The sequence below is a fragment of the Haliotis rufescens genome, unplaced genomic scaffold (assembly GCF_023055435.1).
Source record: "Haliotis rufescens isolate VD_foot unplaced genomic scaffold, xgHalRufe1.0.p SCAF_8, whole genome shotgun sequence".
Taxonomy (NCBI): domain Eukaryota; kingdom Metazoa; phylum Mollusca; class Gastropoda; order Lepetellida; family Haliotidae; genus Haliotis; species Haliotis rufescens.
In genome coordinates, this window is record NW_025964372.1 from 13,695,095 (window position 1) to 13,709,259 (window position 14,165).

At 41.3% G+C, this 14,165-nt stretch overlaps 1 protein-coding gene across 1 annotated transcript in view; it reads right to left on the minus strand.

The window, feature by feature from the left end:
* Nucleotides 1-294: 294 nt before the first annotated feature.
* The window catches only part of LOC124149034 (acetylcholine receptor subunit beta-like 1), a 30,433-nt gene continuing 16,562 nt past the window's right edge, over nucleotides 295-14,165 (minus strand). The window contains exons 5-7 of the mRNA XM_046520365.2: nucleotides 4,711-4,820; nucleotides 3,691-4,226; nucleotides 295-995 (exon numbers count right to left, since the gene is read on the minus strand). Coding sequence (XP_046376321.2) covers nucleotides 667-995; nucleotides 3,691-4,226; nucleotides 4,711-4,820 — 975 coding nt within the window. The 3' untranslated portion in view covers nucleotides 295-666. The remainder of the gene's footprint in view (nucleotides 996-3,690; nucleotides 4,227-4,710; nucleotides 4,821-14,165) is intronic.

Sequence of the window (14,165 nt, forward strand, 5' to 3'; positions counted from 1 at the left end):
CTAGACTTCCCATAGAATGACGCCCGCCCAGACACAGCTCATAGTTCAATGCACATTCTCAATGAACATCCATGGTATGAACTTTCACCAACGCAGGATTGACCTTGACATATAAAACTAAGGGTCCAGGGTAACATGTGCCCTAGTATTATTTATGTGCAACATTACGTTCTTCAGCTTCGCACGAATCAAAGTTTAGACAAGTGGTTAAATGTTACCAAGAGACGATAAACGATAAATGTACTCTGTGTTACCGAAAGTGTTTCAGGTGAAAAAGACAAAATAAAATCGACATGCTGTTGCTGCATTGTTGCTGCAGAACAATTGTATTTATTGTATGTGTTCTAGAGACAAGATCACGCATTGAGTTGAATTGGGTGTATAAACAAATAAACAATCGTAATAAACCAATAAATCAAATACACGAAACCACCTACGTTGACATTCTGAGTAGTGTTCCATTAAAGATATATCAACGTAGGCTGACAATAGTGAGACCTGCCTGTGCCGAGGGGTACGGCTGTGTCATCAATAATGTGTTCCTGGAGTAGTCCACTGTTTCAGGCGGATTACGACATGCACTGGTGCACACTTGTTTCTGATCGGAACGGAACAGTTCCACATCCACAAGAAGTGTTGCTGCACAGAGAGCGGCACATCATCATGTCAAAAATAATTACTCATAAGGGACAAAACGAACCCAATCGTCATGACAGTCATGAAGGTTCCGAAAATACGGAAGAGAAATTTGTCCAGTATGTGAGCAATCTCTTTTGAACTGTAGCCACGTTTGGGAGATGTTTTCTTTCCGTTAAGGGACACCACTCTGTTTGACGTGCAGGTGAGGCACGCCAGGGGAGACAGGAAGGACTGGGTGACCTTCTGCAGCCAAGGTGGAACTGGTTTGGCCTCATCCTGGTGGTACAGGCGGAGAACGACGATAGTGCAGAGTGTGCCTGCAGTGCTTACACACATGACCACGGACAGGTACACCTCTGAAAAGGACAAATAGTGAGTATCTACATTTACTCATGGGTGATGTACACGTGTACATATGAGGCTTATTAACTGAACAGTATACGTATTCAAGTGCAACATGACAATGGTTCTTCATACCCAATTTAACAGTTTAGAAGTAAAGTATTCTTGAAGAAAATGTTATTAACAGACGTCATGGGTTGCTACTATATCTTTAAGCCTATTTATCATGCAGCAGCTACTATTCTTCCTCTCCATATTATACAGCTGCGACTATATCTTCCGGCCTGTAGCATACAGCTGCTACCATTCTTCGTCTCCATATCATACAGCTGCGACTATATCTTCCGGCCTGTATCATACAGCTGCTACTATTCCTCCTCTCCATATCATACAGCTGCTACGTCTTCTTCTGGTCAATATCGCACAGTTGCTACTACTATTCTTCTACTCTATATCATACAGCTGTTACGTTTCCTCAGGTTTATATCCAACAGCTGCTACTACATACAGGTACTACAGCTTTCTCTCGTCTGTATCATGCAGCTGCTACAGTTTCTTCTGGTCTATATCATACAGGTGCTACAGCTTCTTCTGGTTTATATCGTACATGTGCTATAGTTTCCTCTGGTCTATATCATAAAGTTTATATTTCTTCTGTTCTAAATCATACAGCTGCTATAACATCTCTCGTCTATATCATGCAGCTGCTACAGTTTCTTCTGGTCTATATCATACAGGTGCTACAGCTTCTGGTTTATATCGTACATGTGCTATAGTTTCCTCTAGTCTATATCATACAGCTGCTACAGTTGCTTCTGGTCTATATCATACAGCTGCTATTGTTTCCTCTGGTCTATATCATACAGGTGCTAAAGTTTCTTTTGGTCTATATCATACAGCTACTATTTCTACTGGTCTATATCATACAGCTGCTACTGTTTCTTCTCGTCTATATCATACAGGTGCTACAGCTTTCTCTGGTCTATATCATACAGGTGCTACAGCTTTCTCTGGTCTATGTCATACAGCTGCTACAGTTTCCTCTGGTCTATATCATACACCTACTACTGTTTCTTCTGGTCTATACCATACATCTGCTACTGTTTCTTCTGGTCTATATAATACAGCTGCTACAGCTTCCTCTGGTCTATATCATACACCTACTACTGTTTCTTCTGGTCTATACCATACATCTGCTACTGTTTCTTCTGGTCTATATTATACAGCTGCTACAGTTTCCTCTGGTCTATATCATACACCTATTACTGTTTCTTCTGTTCTATACCATACAGCTGCTACTGTTTCTTCTGGTCTATATTATACAGCTGCTACAGTTTCCTCTGGTCTATATCATACACCTACTACTGTTTCTTCTGGTCTATACCATACAGCTGCTACTGTTTCTTCTGGTCTATATAATACAGCTGCTAAAGTTTCCTCTGGTCTATATCATACAGGTGCTACAGCTTCCTCTGGTCTATATCATAAAGCTACTACTGTTTCTTCTGGTCTATATAATACAGCTGTTACTGTTTGTTCTGGTCTATATCATACAGCTGCTACTGTTTCCTTTCGTCTATATCATACGGCTGCTAAAGTTTCTTCTGGTCTATATCAACCCGGGAAGATTCCGGGGTAGAATAGGTCTTCAGCAACCCATGCTTGCCGTAAAAGGTGACTATGCTTGTTGTAAAAGGCGACTAACGGGATCGGATGGTCAGGCTCGCTGACTTGGTTGATGCATGTCATCGATCCCAATTGCGTGGATCGATGCTCATGATATTAATAACTGGATTGTCTGGTCAGGACTCGATTATTTACAGACCGCCGTCATATAGCTGAAATATTGCTGAGTGCGGCGTTAAACAACCAACCAACCAATCTGGTCTATATCATACAGCTGCCACTGTTTCCTCTCGTCTTTATCATACAGGTGCTTAAGTTTCTTCTAGTCTTTATCATACAGCTACGGTTTCTTCTGGTCTATATCATACAGCAACAGTTTCTTATCGTCTATATCATACAGCTGTTACTGCTTATTCGGTCTATATCATACAGCTACAGTTTATTCTGGTCCATATCATACAGCTGCCAATTTCTGTTCTTCCGAAAAGTTTATATCGAGAAATGAGAACGTGTCGTATCGGATAAAAATAGTAAGTAAGAATACACAAGTTGTTTCGTGACTTACTTCGTTTCCGTCTTGTATGATGGGTGCTGATGCTGCTCCCTGTGCAGAGTTGCAGCCTTTGGGCGCGCCAAAAACCTATGACCGTTGGTTCGAATCCCGGTTAGACCCGATTACATTTCTAGGTTTGTCAGCACCATAACCGTGCTCGTGAGTTTGACCGAAGTGAGACCTGCATCACTTCGGGCTTTCCTCCCTAAGTAAGCTGACACGCCGGGATATAACTGGAATACTGTTCATAGCGGCGTTACACCCAACTCACTCACTCACTTCCTCACTCACTCACTATTGCTGCTACGATGAAGATGAGGCGATGGAGTAGCCGAACAGTTAAAATTGTTGCCTCACAAAGCCCATTGGGTTCAGTTAGTGAAGCCCATTTGTGGTTGGCTGACATACTAATGAAGGCACCCTAAACTCTCACTCTAACACATCTACAACTACTAACTGTACATCTGATGTAACTAATGATGATGTAACGTCTACCATCACATCCGCCACTACTTCACTAAGCCACTCACGGATGATGGACGTCTGACTGGATATGGGCGGCAGGTTGGCAGCTATCATAGTCAGCAGGACGATGTAGGACAGGAGGACAGTCAGACAGTACCCCATCTTCTCCCCAGACTCTATCGGCAAGGCAAACACCACCATCATCAAGATGGAGTTGAGGATAAGGGGCAGCATGATGTTCAGGCCATAGAACTGCCATTGTCGACGGACAGTTACCTTGAACACCAGTTTCCGGAATGTCATATCACCCTGGGTCACGTTAATGTATTCGTATCCAGTGCCCAACATTTCCCACTCTCCATTATTGGTGAAATACTTCATTTCGAACGGACTGTTTGGGTCAGTGAGGAGATCTACCTCATCCGTGGTGTAACTCCAGCCAACCAGCGTCAGAGAACATGTCTGCTTGTCATAGGGGTAGTACGTTATGTCTGCAGAGCAGCTGGAGGTCGTAGAGAAGGGGGGAGACCATACTACTTCGCCGTTTGGGAACACTCGGAGAGGGGTGCCGTCGCTTCCTAGAACGGCCGCTGAGTTGATGCTGGGGAGGGAAGAGATTGGTGTCGGTGATTCAGGTTTATGTAAATTCAAAACGTCAAAGCCACATGATGACCAGTCCTGGGGCACCTTCCGAAACAGAAGATTCCATTGGTCGCTGAAAAGGGAAAATGGCACGAAAGGGGGGCAAAGACACAGACTATTTTCGGTCACTGATTCAAGAGATACAATTCTATTCTCAGAACAAATATATTATGTTTTTTTAACGTATTTTGTCAGCATGGCAAGCGGTCAAATTCAGTTCTGGTTTTTTTTCACATTTTTTTAAGGATACATGTATGTGCATGTCTGGCGAACAGTTTTTTTTGTAAAACACATCCAACTTTTCTCAGAGGGTAGCAAGGTAGTACTCTATGTAACTACGACAGTTTTAATTTGAACACAGTATTACTTACAAACCAAATTACGCATAATATTACTCACGTCCTTGGTGTAGTAAATGCCACAGTTCGCTCATGTATACATACTCATTTTCAATGACCAGTGGTGGCTTCCAGATGTATTTGGTGTTGACAACTATCTTCTGTATTCCTCCCGCAGAAGCCGGGTCCCACATCAGTCGAGGGTCATTCCAAAGCTGTCGACATGTGTCAATACTGTACATGTGATCATTTCAATACTGTACATGTGGTCATGTCGAGGGTCAATACTGTACATGTGGTCATTTCGAGGGTCAATACTGTACATGTGGTCATGTCAAGGGTCAATACTGTACATGTGATCACGTCGAGGGTCAATCCTATACATGTGATCATGTCAAGGGTCAATACTGTATATGTGATCATGTCAATACTATACATGTGATCACATCGAGGGTCAATACTGTATATGTGATCATGTCAATACTATACATGTGATCATGTCGATGGTCAATACTGTACATGTTATGTCGATGGTCAAGACTACATGTGATCATTTGAGGGTCAATACTGTACATGTTACCATGTCGAGGGTCAATACTGTAATGTTATGTCGAGGGTCAATACTGTACATGTGATCACGTCAAGGGTCAATACTGTACATATTATCATGTCAATACTGTACATGTGATCACGTCGAGGGTCAATACTGTACAAGTGATCACGTCAATACTATACATGTGATCATGTCGAGGGTCAAGACTGTACATGTTGTAAGGACAAGGGTCAATACTATACATGTGATCATGTCGAGGGTCAAGACTGTACATGTTGTAAGGACAAGGGTCAATACTATACATGTGATCATGTCGAGGGTCAATAGTATACATGTGATCACGTTGAGGGTCAATGCTGTACATATGATCACGTCGAGGGTCAATACTGTACATGTGATCATGTCAATACTATACATGTGATCACGTTGAGCGTCAATACTGTACATGTGATCACGTCGAGGGTCAATACTGTACATGTGATAATGTCAATACTATACAAGGGATCACGTCGAGGGTCATTACTGTACATATTATCATGTCAATACTATACATGTGATCACGTCGAGGGTCAATAATGTACATGTGATCATGTCGAGGGTCGATACTATACATGTGGTCATGTCGAGGGTCAATACTGTACATGTGATCACGTTGGGGGTCAATACTGTACATGTGATCATGTCAATACTATACATGTGATCACGTTGAGGGTCAATACTGTACATGTGATCATGTCAATACTATACATGTGGTCATGTCGAGGGTCAATACTGTACATGTGATCACGTTGGGGGTCAATACTGTACAAGTGATCACGTCAATACTATACATGTGATCATGTCGAGGGTCAAGACTGTACATGTGATCATGTCGAGGGTCAAGACTGTACATGTTGTAAGGACAAGGGTCAATACTATACATGTGATCATGTCGAGGGTCAATACTGAACATGTGATCATGTCAATACTATACATGTGATCACGTTGAGGGTCAATACTGTACATGTGATAATGTCAATACTATACATGTGGTCGTGTCAATACTGTACATGTGATCACGTCAAGGGTCAATACTGTACATGTGATCACGTCGAGGGTCAATACTGTACATGTGATCATGTCAATACTATACATGTGATCACGTTGAGCGTCAATACTGTACATGTGATCACGTCGAGGGTCAATACTGTACATGTGATCATGTCAATACTATACATGTGGTCATGTCGAGGGTCAATACTGTACATGTGATCACGTTGGGGGTCAATACTGTACATGTGATCATGTCAATACTATACATGTGATCACGTCGAGGGTCAATACTGTACATGTGATCAGGTCGAGGGTCAATACTGTAAATGTGATCATGTCGAGGGTCGATACTATACATGTGATCACGTCGAGGGTCAATACTGTAGATGTGATCACGTCGAGGGTCAATACTGTTCATGTGATCACGTCAATACTTTACATGTGATCATGTCGAGGGTCAATACTGTACATGTGATCACGTTGAGGTTCAATACTGTACAAGTTATCATGCTGAGGGTCAGTACTGTAGATGTGATCATGTCAATAGTATACCGTGATCACGTCGAGGGTCAATCCTATACATGTGATCATGTCGAGGGTCAATACTGTATATGTGATCATGTCAATACTATACATGTGATCACATCGAGGGTCAATACTGTATATGTGATCATGTCAATACTATACATGTGATCATGTCGATGGTCAATACTGTACATGTTATGTCGATGGTCAAGACTACATGTGATCATTTGAGGGTCAATACTGTACATGTTACCATGTCGAGGGTCAATACTGTAATGTTATGTCGAGGGTCAATACTGTACATGTGATCACGTCAAGGGTCAATACTGTACATATTATCATGTCAATACTGTACATGTGATCACGTCGAGGGTCAATACTGTACAAGTGATCACGTCAATACTATACATGTGATCATGTCGAGGGTCAAGACTGTACATGTGATCATGTCGAGGGTCAATACTGAACATGTGATCATGTCAATACTATACATGTGATCACGTTGAGGGTCAATACTGTACATGTGATAATGTCAATACTATACATGTGGTCGTGTCAATACTGTACATGTGATCACGTCAAGGGTCAATACTGTACATGTGATCACGTCGAGGGTCAATACTGTACATGTGATCATGTCAATACTATACATGTGATCACGTTGAGCGTCAATACTGTACATGTGATCACGTCGAGGGTCAATACTGTACATGTGATAATGTCAATACTATACAAGGGATCATGTCGAGGGTCATTACTGTACATATTATCATGTCAATACTATACATGTGATCACGTCGAGGGTCAATAATGTACATGTGATCATGTCGAGGGTCGATACTATACATGTGGTCATGTCGAGGGTCAATACTGTACATGTGATCACGTTGGGGGTCAATACTGTACATGTGATCATGTCAATACTATACATGTGATCACGTTGAGGGTCAATACTGTACATGTGATCAGGTCGAGGGTCAATACTGTAAATGTGATCATGTCGAGGGTCGATACTATACATGTGATCACGTCGAGGGTCAATACTGTAGATGTGATCACGTCGAGGGTCAATACTGTTCATGTGATCACGTCAATACTTTACATGTGATCATGTCGAGGGTCAATACTGTACATGTGATCATGTTGAGGGTCAATACTGTTCATGTGATCATGTCGAGGGTCAATACTGTACATGTGATCACGTCGAGAGTCAATACTGTTCAAGTGATCATGTTGAGGGTCAATACTGTAGATGTGATCACGTTGAGAGTCAATACTGTTCATGTGATCATGTTGAGGGTTAATACCGTACATGTGATCGGGTCGAGGGTCAATACTGTAGATGTGATCATGTCGAGGGTCAATACTGTACATGTGATCACGTCGGGGGTCAATATTGTACGTGTGATCATGTCAATACTGTACATGTCATCATGTCGAAGGTCAATACTGTACATGTGATCATGTCAATACTGTACATGTGATAATGTCAATACTGTACATGTGATAATGTCAATACTATACATGGGATCATGTCGAGGGTCAATACTGTACATGTGATCATGTGAATACTGTACATGTGGTCATCTCGAGGGTCAATACTGTTCCTGTCATCATGTCTAGGGTCAATACTATACATGTGATCATGTAGAGGGTCAATACTGTAGATGTGATCATTTCAATACTGTACATGTGATCATGTAGAGGGTCAAACAATACTGTACTTGTGATCATGTCGAGGGTCAATACTGTACATGTGGTCACATCGAGGGTCAATACTCTACATGTGACCGTGTCAAGTGTCAATACTGTACATGTGATCATGTCAAGGGTCAATACTGTACATGTGATCACGTCGAGGGTCAATACTGTACATGTGATCACGTCAATACTATACATGTGATCACGTCGAGGGTCAATACTGTACATGTGATCACGTCAATACTATACATGTGATCACGTTGAGCGTCAATACTGTACATGTGATCACGTCGAGGGTCAATACTGTACATGTGATAATGTCAATACTATACAAGGGATCACGTTGAGGGTCATTACTGTACATATTATCTTGTCAATACTATACATGTGATCACGTCGAGGGTCAATACTGTACATGTGATCATGTCGAGGGTCGATACTATACATGTGGTCATGACGAGGGTCAAAACTGTACATGTGATCATGTCAAGGGTCAATACTGTACATGTGATCACGTCAATACTATACATGTGATCACGTCGAGGGTCAATACTGTACATGTGATCAGGTTGAGGGTCAATACTGTACATGTGATCACGTCGAGGGTCAATACTGTACATGTGATCACATCGAGGGTCAATACTGTTCATGTGATCACGTCAATACTATACATGTGATCATGTCGAGGGTCAATACTGTACATGTGATCATGTTGAGGGTCAATACTGTTCATGTGATCATGTCGAGGGTCAATACTGCACATGTGATCACGTCGAGAGTCAATACTGTTCAAGTGATCATGTTCAGGGTCAATACTGTAGATGTGATCACGTTTAGAGTCAATACTGATCGTGTGATCATGTTGAGGGTTAATACCGTACATGTGATCACGTCAAGGGTCAATACTGTAGATGTGATCATGTCGAGGGTCAATACTGTACATGTGATCATGTCGAGGGTCAATACTGTACATGTGATCATGTCGAGGGTCAATACTGTACATGTGATCATGTCGAGGGTCAATACTGTACATGTGATCATGTCAATACTATACATGTGATCACGTCGAGGGTTTATACTGTACATGTGATCATGTTGAGGGTCAATACTGTACATGTGATCATGTCAATACTATACATGTGATCACGTTGAGGGTCAAAACTGTACATGTGATCACGTCGAGGGTCAATACTGTACATGTGGTCAGGTCGAGGGTAAATGCTATACGTGTGGTAAGGTCGAGGGTCAATACTATACATGTGATCATGTCGAGGGTCAATACTGTACATGTGATCATGTCAATACTATACATGTGATCATGTTGAGGGTCAATACTGTACATGTGATCACGTTGAGGGTCAATACTGTACATGTGATCATGTCAATACTATACATGTGATCACGTCAAGGGTCAATACTGTACATGTGATAATGTCAATACTATACATGTGATCACGTCGAGGGTCAATACTGTACATGTGATCATGTCGAGGGTCAATACTGAACATGTGATAATGTCAATACTATACATGTGATCACGTCGAGGGTTAATACTGTACATGTGATCATGTTGAGGGTCAATACTGTACATGTGATCATGTCAATACTATACATGTGATCACGTTGAGGGTCAAAACTGTACATGTGATCAAGTCGAGGGTCAATACTGTACATGTGATAATGTCACTACTATACATGGGATCACGTCGAGGGTCAATACTGTACATATGATCACGTGATGGTGATTAGTGTACATGTGATCATGTCAATACTATACATGTGATCATGTCAATACTATACATGTGATCTTGTCGAGGGTCAAGACTGTACATGTGGTCAGGTCGAGGGTAAATGCTATACATGTGGTAAGGTCGAGGGTCAATACTATACATGTGATCATGTCTAGGGTCAATACTGTACATGTGATCATGTCAATACTATACATGTGATCACGTTGAGGGTCAATACTGTACATGTGATCACGTTGAGGGTCAATACTGTACATGTGATCATGTCAATACTATACATGTGATCACGTCAAGGGTCAATACTGTACATGTGATCATGTCGAGGGTCAATACTGTAGATGTGATCATGTCAATACTATACATGTGATCACGTTGAGGGTTAATACTGTACATGTGATGATGTTGAGGGTCAATACTGTACATGTGATCATGTCAATACTATACATGTGATCACGTTGAGGGTCAAAACTGTACATGTGATCACGTCGAGGGTCAATACTGTACATGTGATAATGTCACTACTATACATGGGATCACGTCGAGGGTCAATACTGTACATGTGATCATGTCGAGGGTCAATACTGAACATGTGATAATGTCAATACTATACATGTGATCACGTCGAGGGTTAATACTGTACATGTGATCATGTTGAGGGTCAATACTGTACATGTGATCATGTCAATACTATACATTTGATCACGTTGAGGGTCAAAACTGTACATGTGATCACGTCGAGGGTCAATACTGTACATGTGATAATGTCACTGCTATACATGGGATCACGTCGAGGGTCAATACTGTACGTGTGATTACGTGATGGTGATTAGTATACATGTGATCATGTCAATACTATACATGTGATCATGTCAATGCTATACATGTGATCACATCGAGGGTCAATACTGTACATGTTATGTCGAGGGTCAATACTGTACATGTGATAATGTCAATACTATACATGGGATCATGTCGAGGGTCAATACTGTACATGTGATCATGTCAATACTGTACATGTGGTCATCTCGAGGGTCAATACTGTTCCTGTCATCATGTCTAGGGTCAATACTATACATGTGATCATATAGAGGGTCAATACTATAGATGTGATCATTTCAATACTGTACATGTGATCATGTAGAGGGTCAAACAATACTGTACTTGTGATCATGTCGAGGGTCAATACTGTACATGTGGTCACATCGAGGGTCAATACTCTACATGTGATCGTGTCAAGTGTCAATACTGTACATGTGATCATGTCAAGGGTCAATACTGTACATGTGATCACGTCGAGGGTCAATACTGTACATGTGATCACGTCAATACTATACATGTGATCACGTCGAGGGTCAATACTGTACATGTGATCATGTCAATACTATACATGTGATCACGTTGAGCGTCAATACTGTACATGTGATCACGTCGAGGGTCAATACTGTACATGTGATAATGTCAATACTATACAAGGGATCACGTTGAGGGTCATTACTGTACATATTATCATGTCAATACTATACATGTGATCACGTCGAGGGTCAATACTGTACATGTGATCATGTCGAGGGTCGATACTATACATCTGGTCATGTAGAGGGTCAAAACTGTACATGTGATCATGTCAAGGGTCAATACTGTACATGTGATCACGTCAATACTATACATGTGATCACGTCGAGGGTCAATACTGTACATGTGATCAGGTTGAGGGTCAATACTGTACATGTGATCATGTCGAGGGTCAATACTGTACATGTGATCACATCGAGGGTCAATACTGTTCATGTGATCACGTCAATACTATACATGTGATCATGTCGAGGGTCAATACTGTACATGTGATCATGTTGAGGGTCGATACTGTTCATGTGATCATGTCGAGGGTCAATACTGCACATGTGATCACGTCGAGAGTCAATACTGTTCAAGTGATCATGTTCAGGGTCAATACTGTAGATGTGATCACGTTGAGAGTCAATACTGTTCGTGTGATCATGTTGAGGGTTAATACCGTACATGTGATCACGTCGAGGGTCAATACTGTAGATGTCATCATGTCGAGGGTCAATACTGTACATGTGATCATGTCGAGGGTCAATACTGTACATGTGATCATGTCGAGGGTCAATATTGTACATGTGATCATGTCAATACTGTACATGTCATCATGTCGAAGGTCAATACTATACATGTGATCATGTCAATACTGTACATGTGATAATGTCAATACTGTACATGTGATCATGTCAATACTATACATGGGATCATGTCGAGGGTCAATACTGTACATGTGATCATGTCAATACTGTACATGTGGTCATGTCGAGGGTCAATACTGTTCCTGTGATCATGTCTAGGGTCAATACTATCTATGTGATCATATAGAGGGTCAATACTGTAGATATGATCATTTCAATACTGTACATGTGATCATGTAGAGGGTCAAACAATACTGTACTTGTGATCATGTCGAGGGTCAATACTGTACATGTGGTCACATCGAGGGTCAATACTGTACATGTGATCGTGTCAAGGGTCAATACTGTACATGTGATCATGTCGAGGGTCAATACTGTACATGGGATCATGTAGAGGGTCAATACTGTACATGTGCTCATGTCGAGGGTCAATACTGTACATGTGATCATGTAGTGGGTCAATACTGTACATGTGATCATGTCAAGGGTTAATACTGTACATGTGATCACGTCTAGGGTCAATACTGTACATGTGATCATGTAGAGGGTCAATACTGTACATGTGATCATGTGGAGGGTCAATACTGTACATGTTATCATGTCGAGGGTCAATGCTGTACATGTGATCATGTGGAGGGTCAATACTGTACATGTGATCATGTCGAGGGTCAATGCTGTACATGTGATAATGTCAATACTATACATGTGATCACGTCGAGGGTCAATACTGTACATGTGATCATGTAGAAGGTCAATACTGTACATGTGATCATGTAGAGGGTCAATACTGTACATTTGCTCATGTCGCGGGGTCAATACTGTACATGTGATCATGTAGAGGGTCAATACTGTACATGTGATCATGTCGAGGGTCAATACTGTACACGTGATCATGTCGAGAGTCAATACTGTTCATGTGATCATGTCGAGGGTCAATACTGTACATGTGATCATGTAGAGGGTCAATACTGTACATGTGATCACTTCAAGAGTCAAGTGATCAAGTCAATACTATACATGTGATCTTGTCGAGGGTCAAGACTGTACATGTGGTCAGGTCGAGGGTAAATGCTATACGTGTGGTAAGGTCGAGGGTCAATACTATACATGTGATCATGTCAATACTATACATGTGATCACGTTGAGGGTCAATACTGTACATGTGATCACGTTGAGGGTCAATACTGTACATGTGATCATGTCAATACTATACATGTGATCACGTCAAGGGTCAATACTGTACATGTGATAATGTCAATACTATACATGTGATCACGTCGAGGGTCAATACTGTACATGTGATCATGTCGAGGGTCAATACTGTACATGTGATCATGTCAATACTATACATGTGATCACGTCGAGGGTTAATACTGTACATGTGATCATGTTGAGGGTCAATACTGTACATGTGATCATGTCAATACTATACATGTGATCACGTTGAGGGTCAAAACTGTACATGTGATCACGTCGAGGGTCAATACTGTACATGTTATAATGTCACTACTATACATGGGATCACGTCGAGGGTCAATACTGTACATGTGATCATGTAGTGGGTCAATACTGTACATGTGATCATGTCAAGGGTTAATACTGTACATGTGATCACGTCTAGGGTCAATACTGTACATGTGATCATGTAGAGGGTCAATACTGTAAATGTTATAATGTCACTACTATACATGGGATCACGTCGAGGGTCAATACTGTACATGTGATTATGTCGAGGGTCAATACTGAACATGTGATAATGTCAATACTATACATGTGATCACGTCGAGGGTTAATACTGTA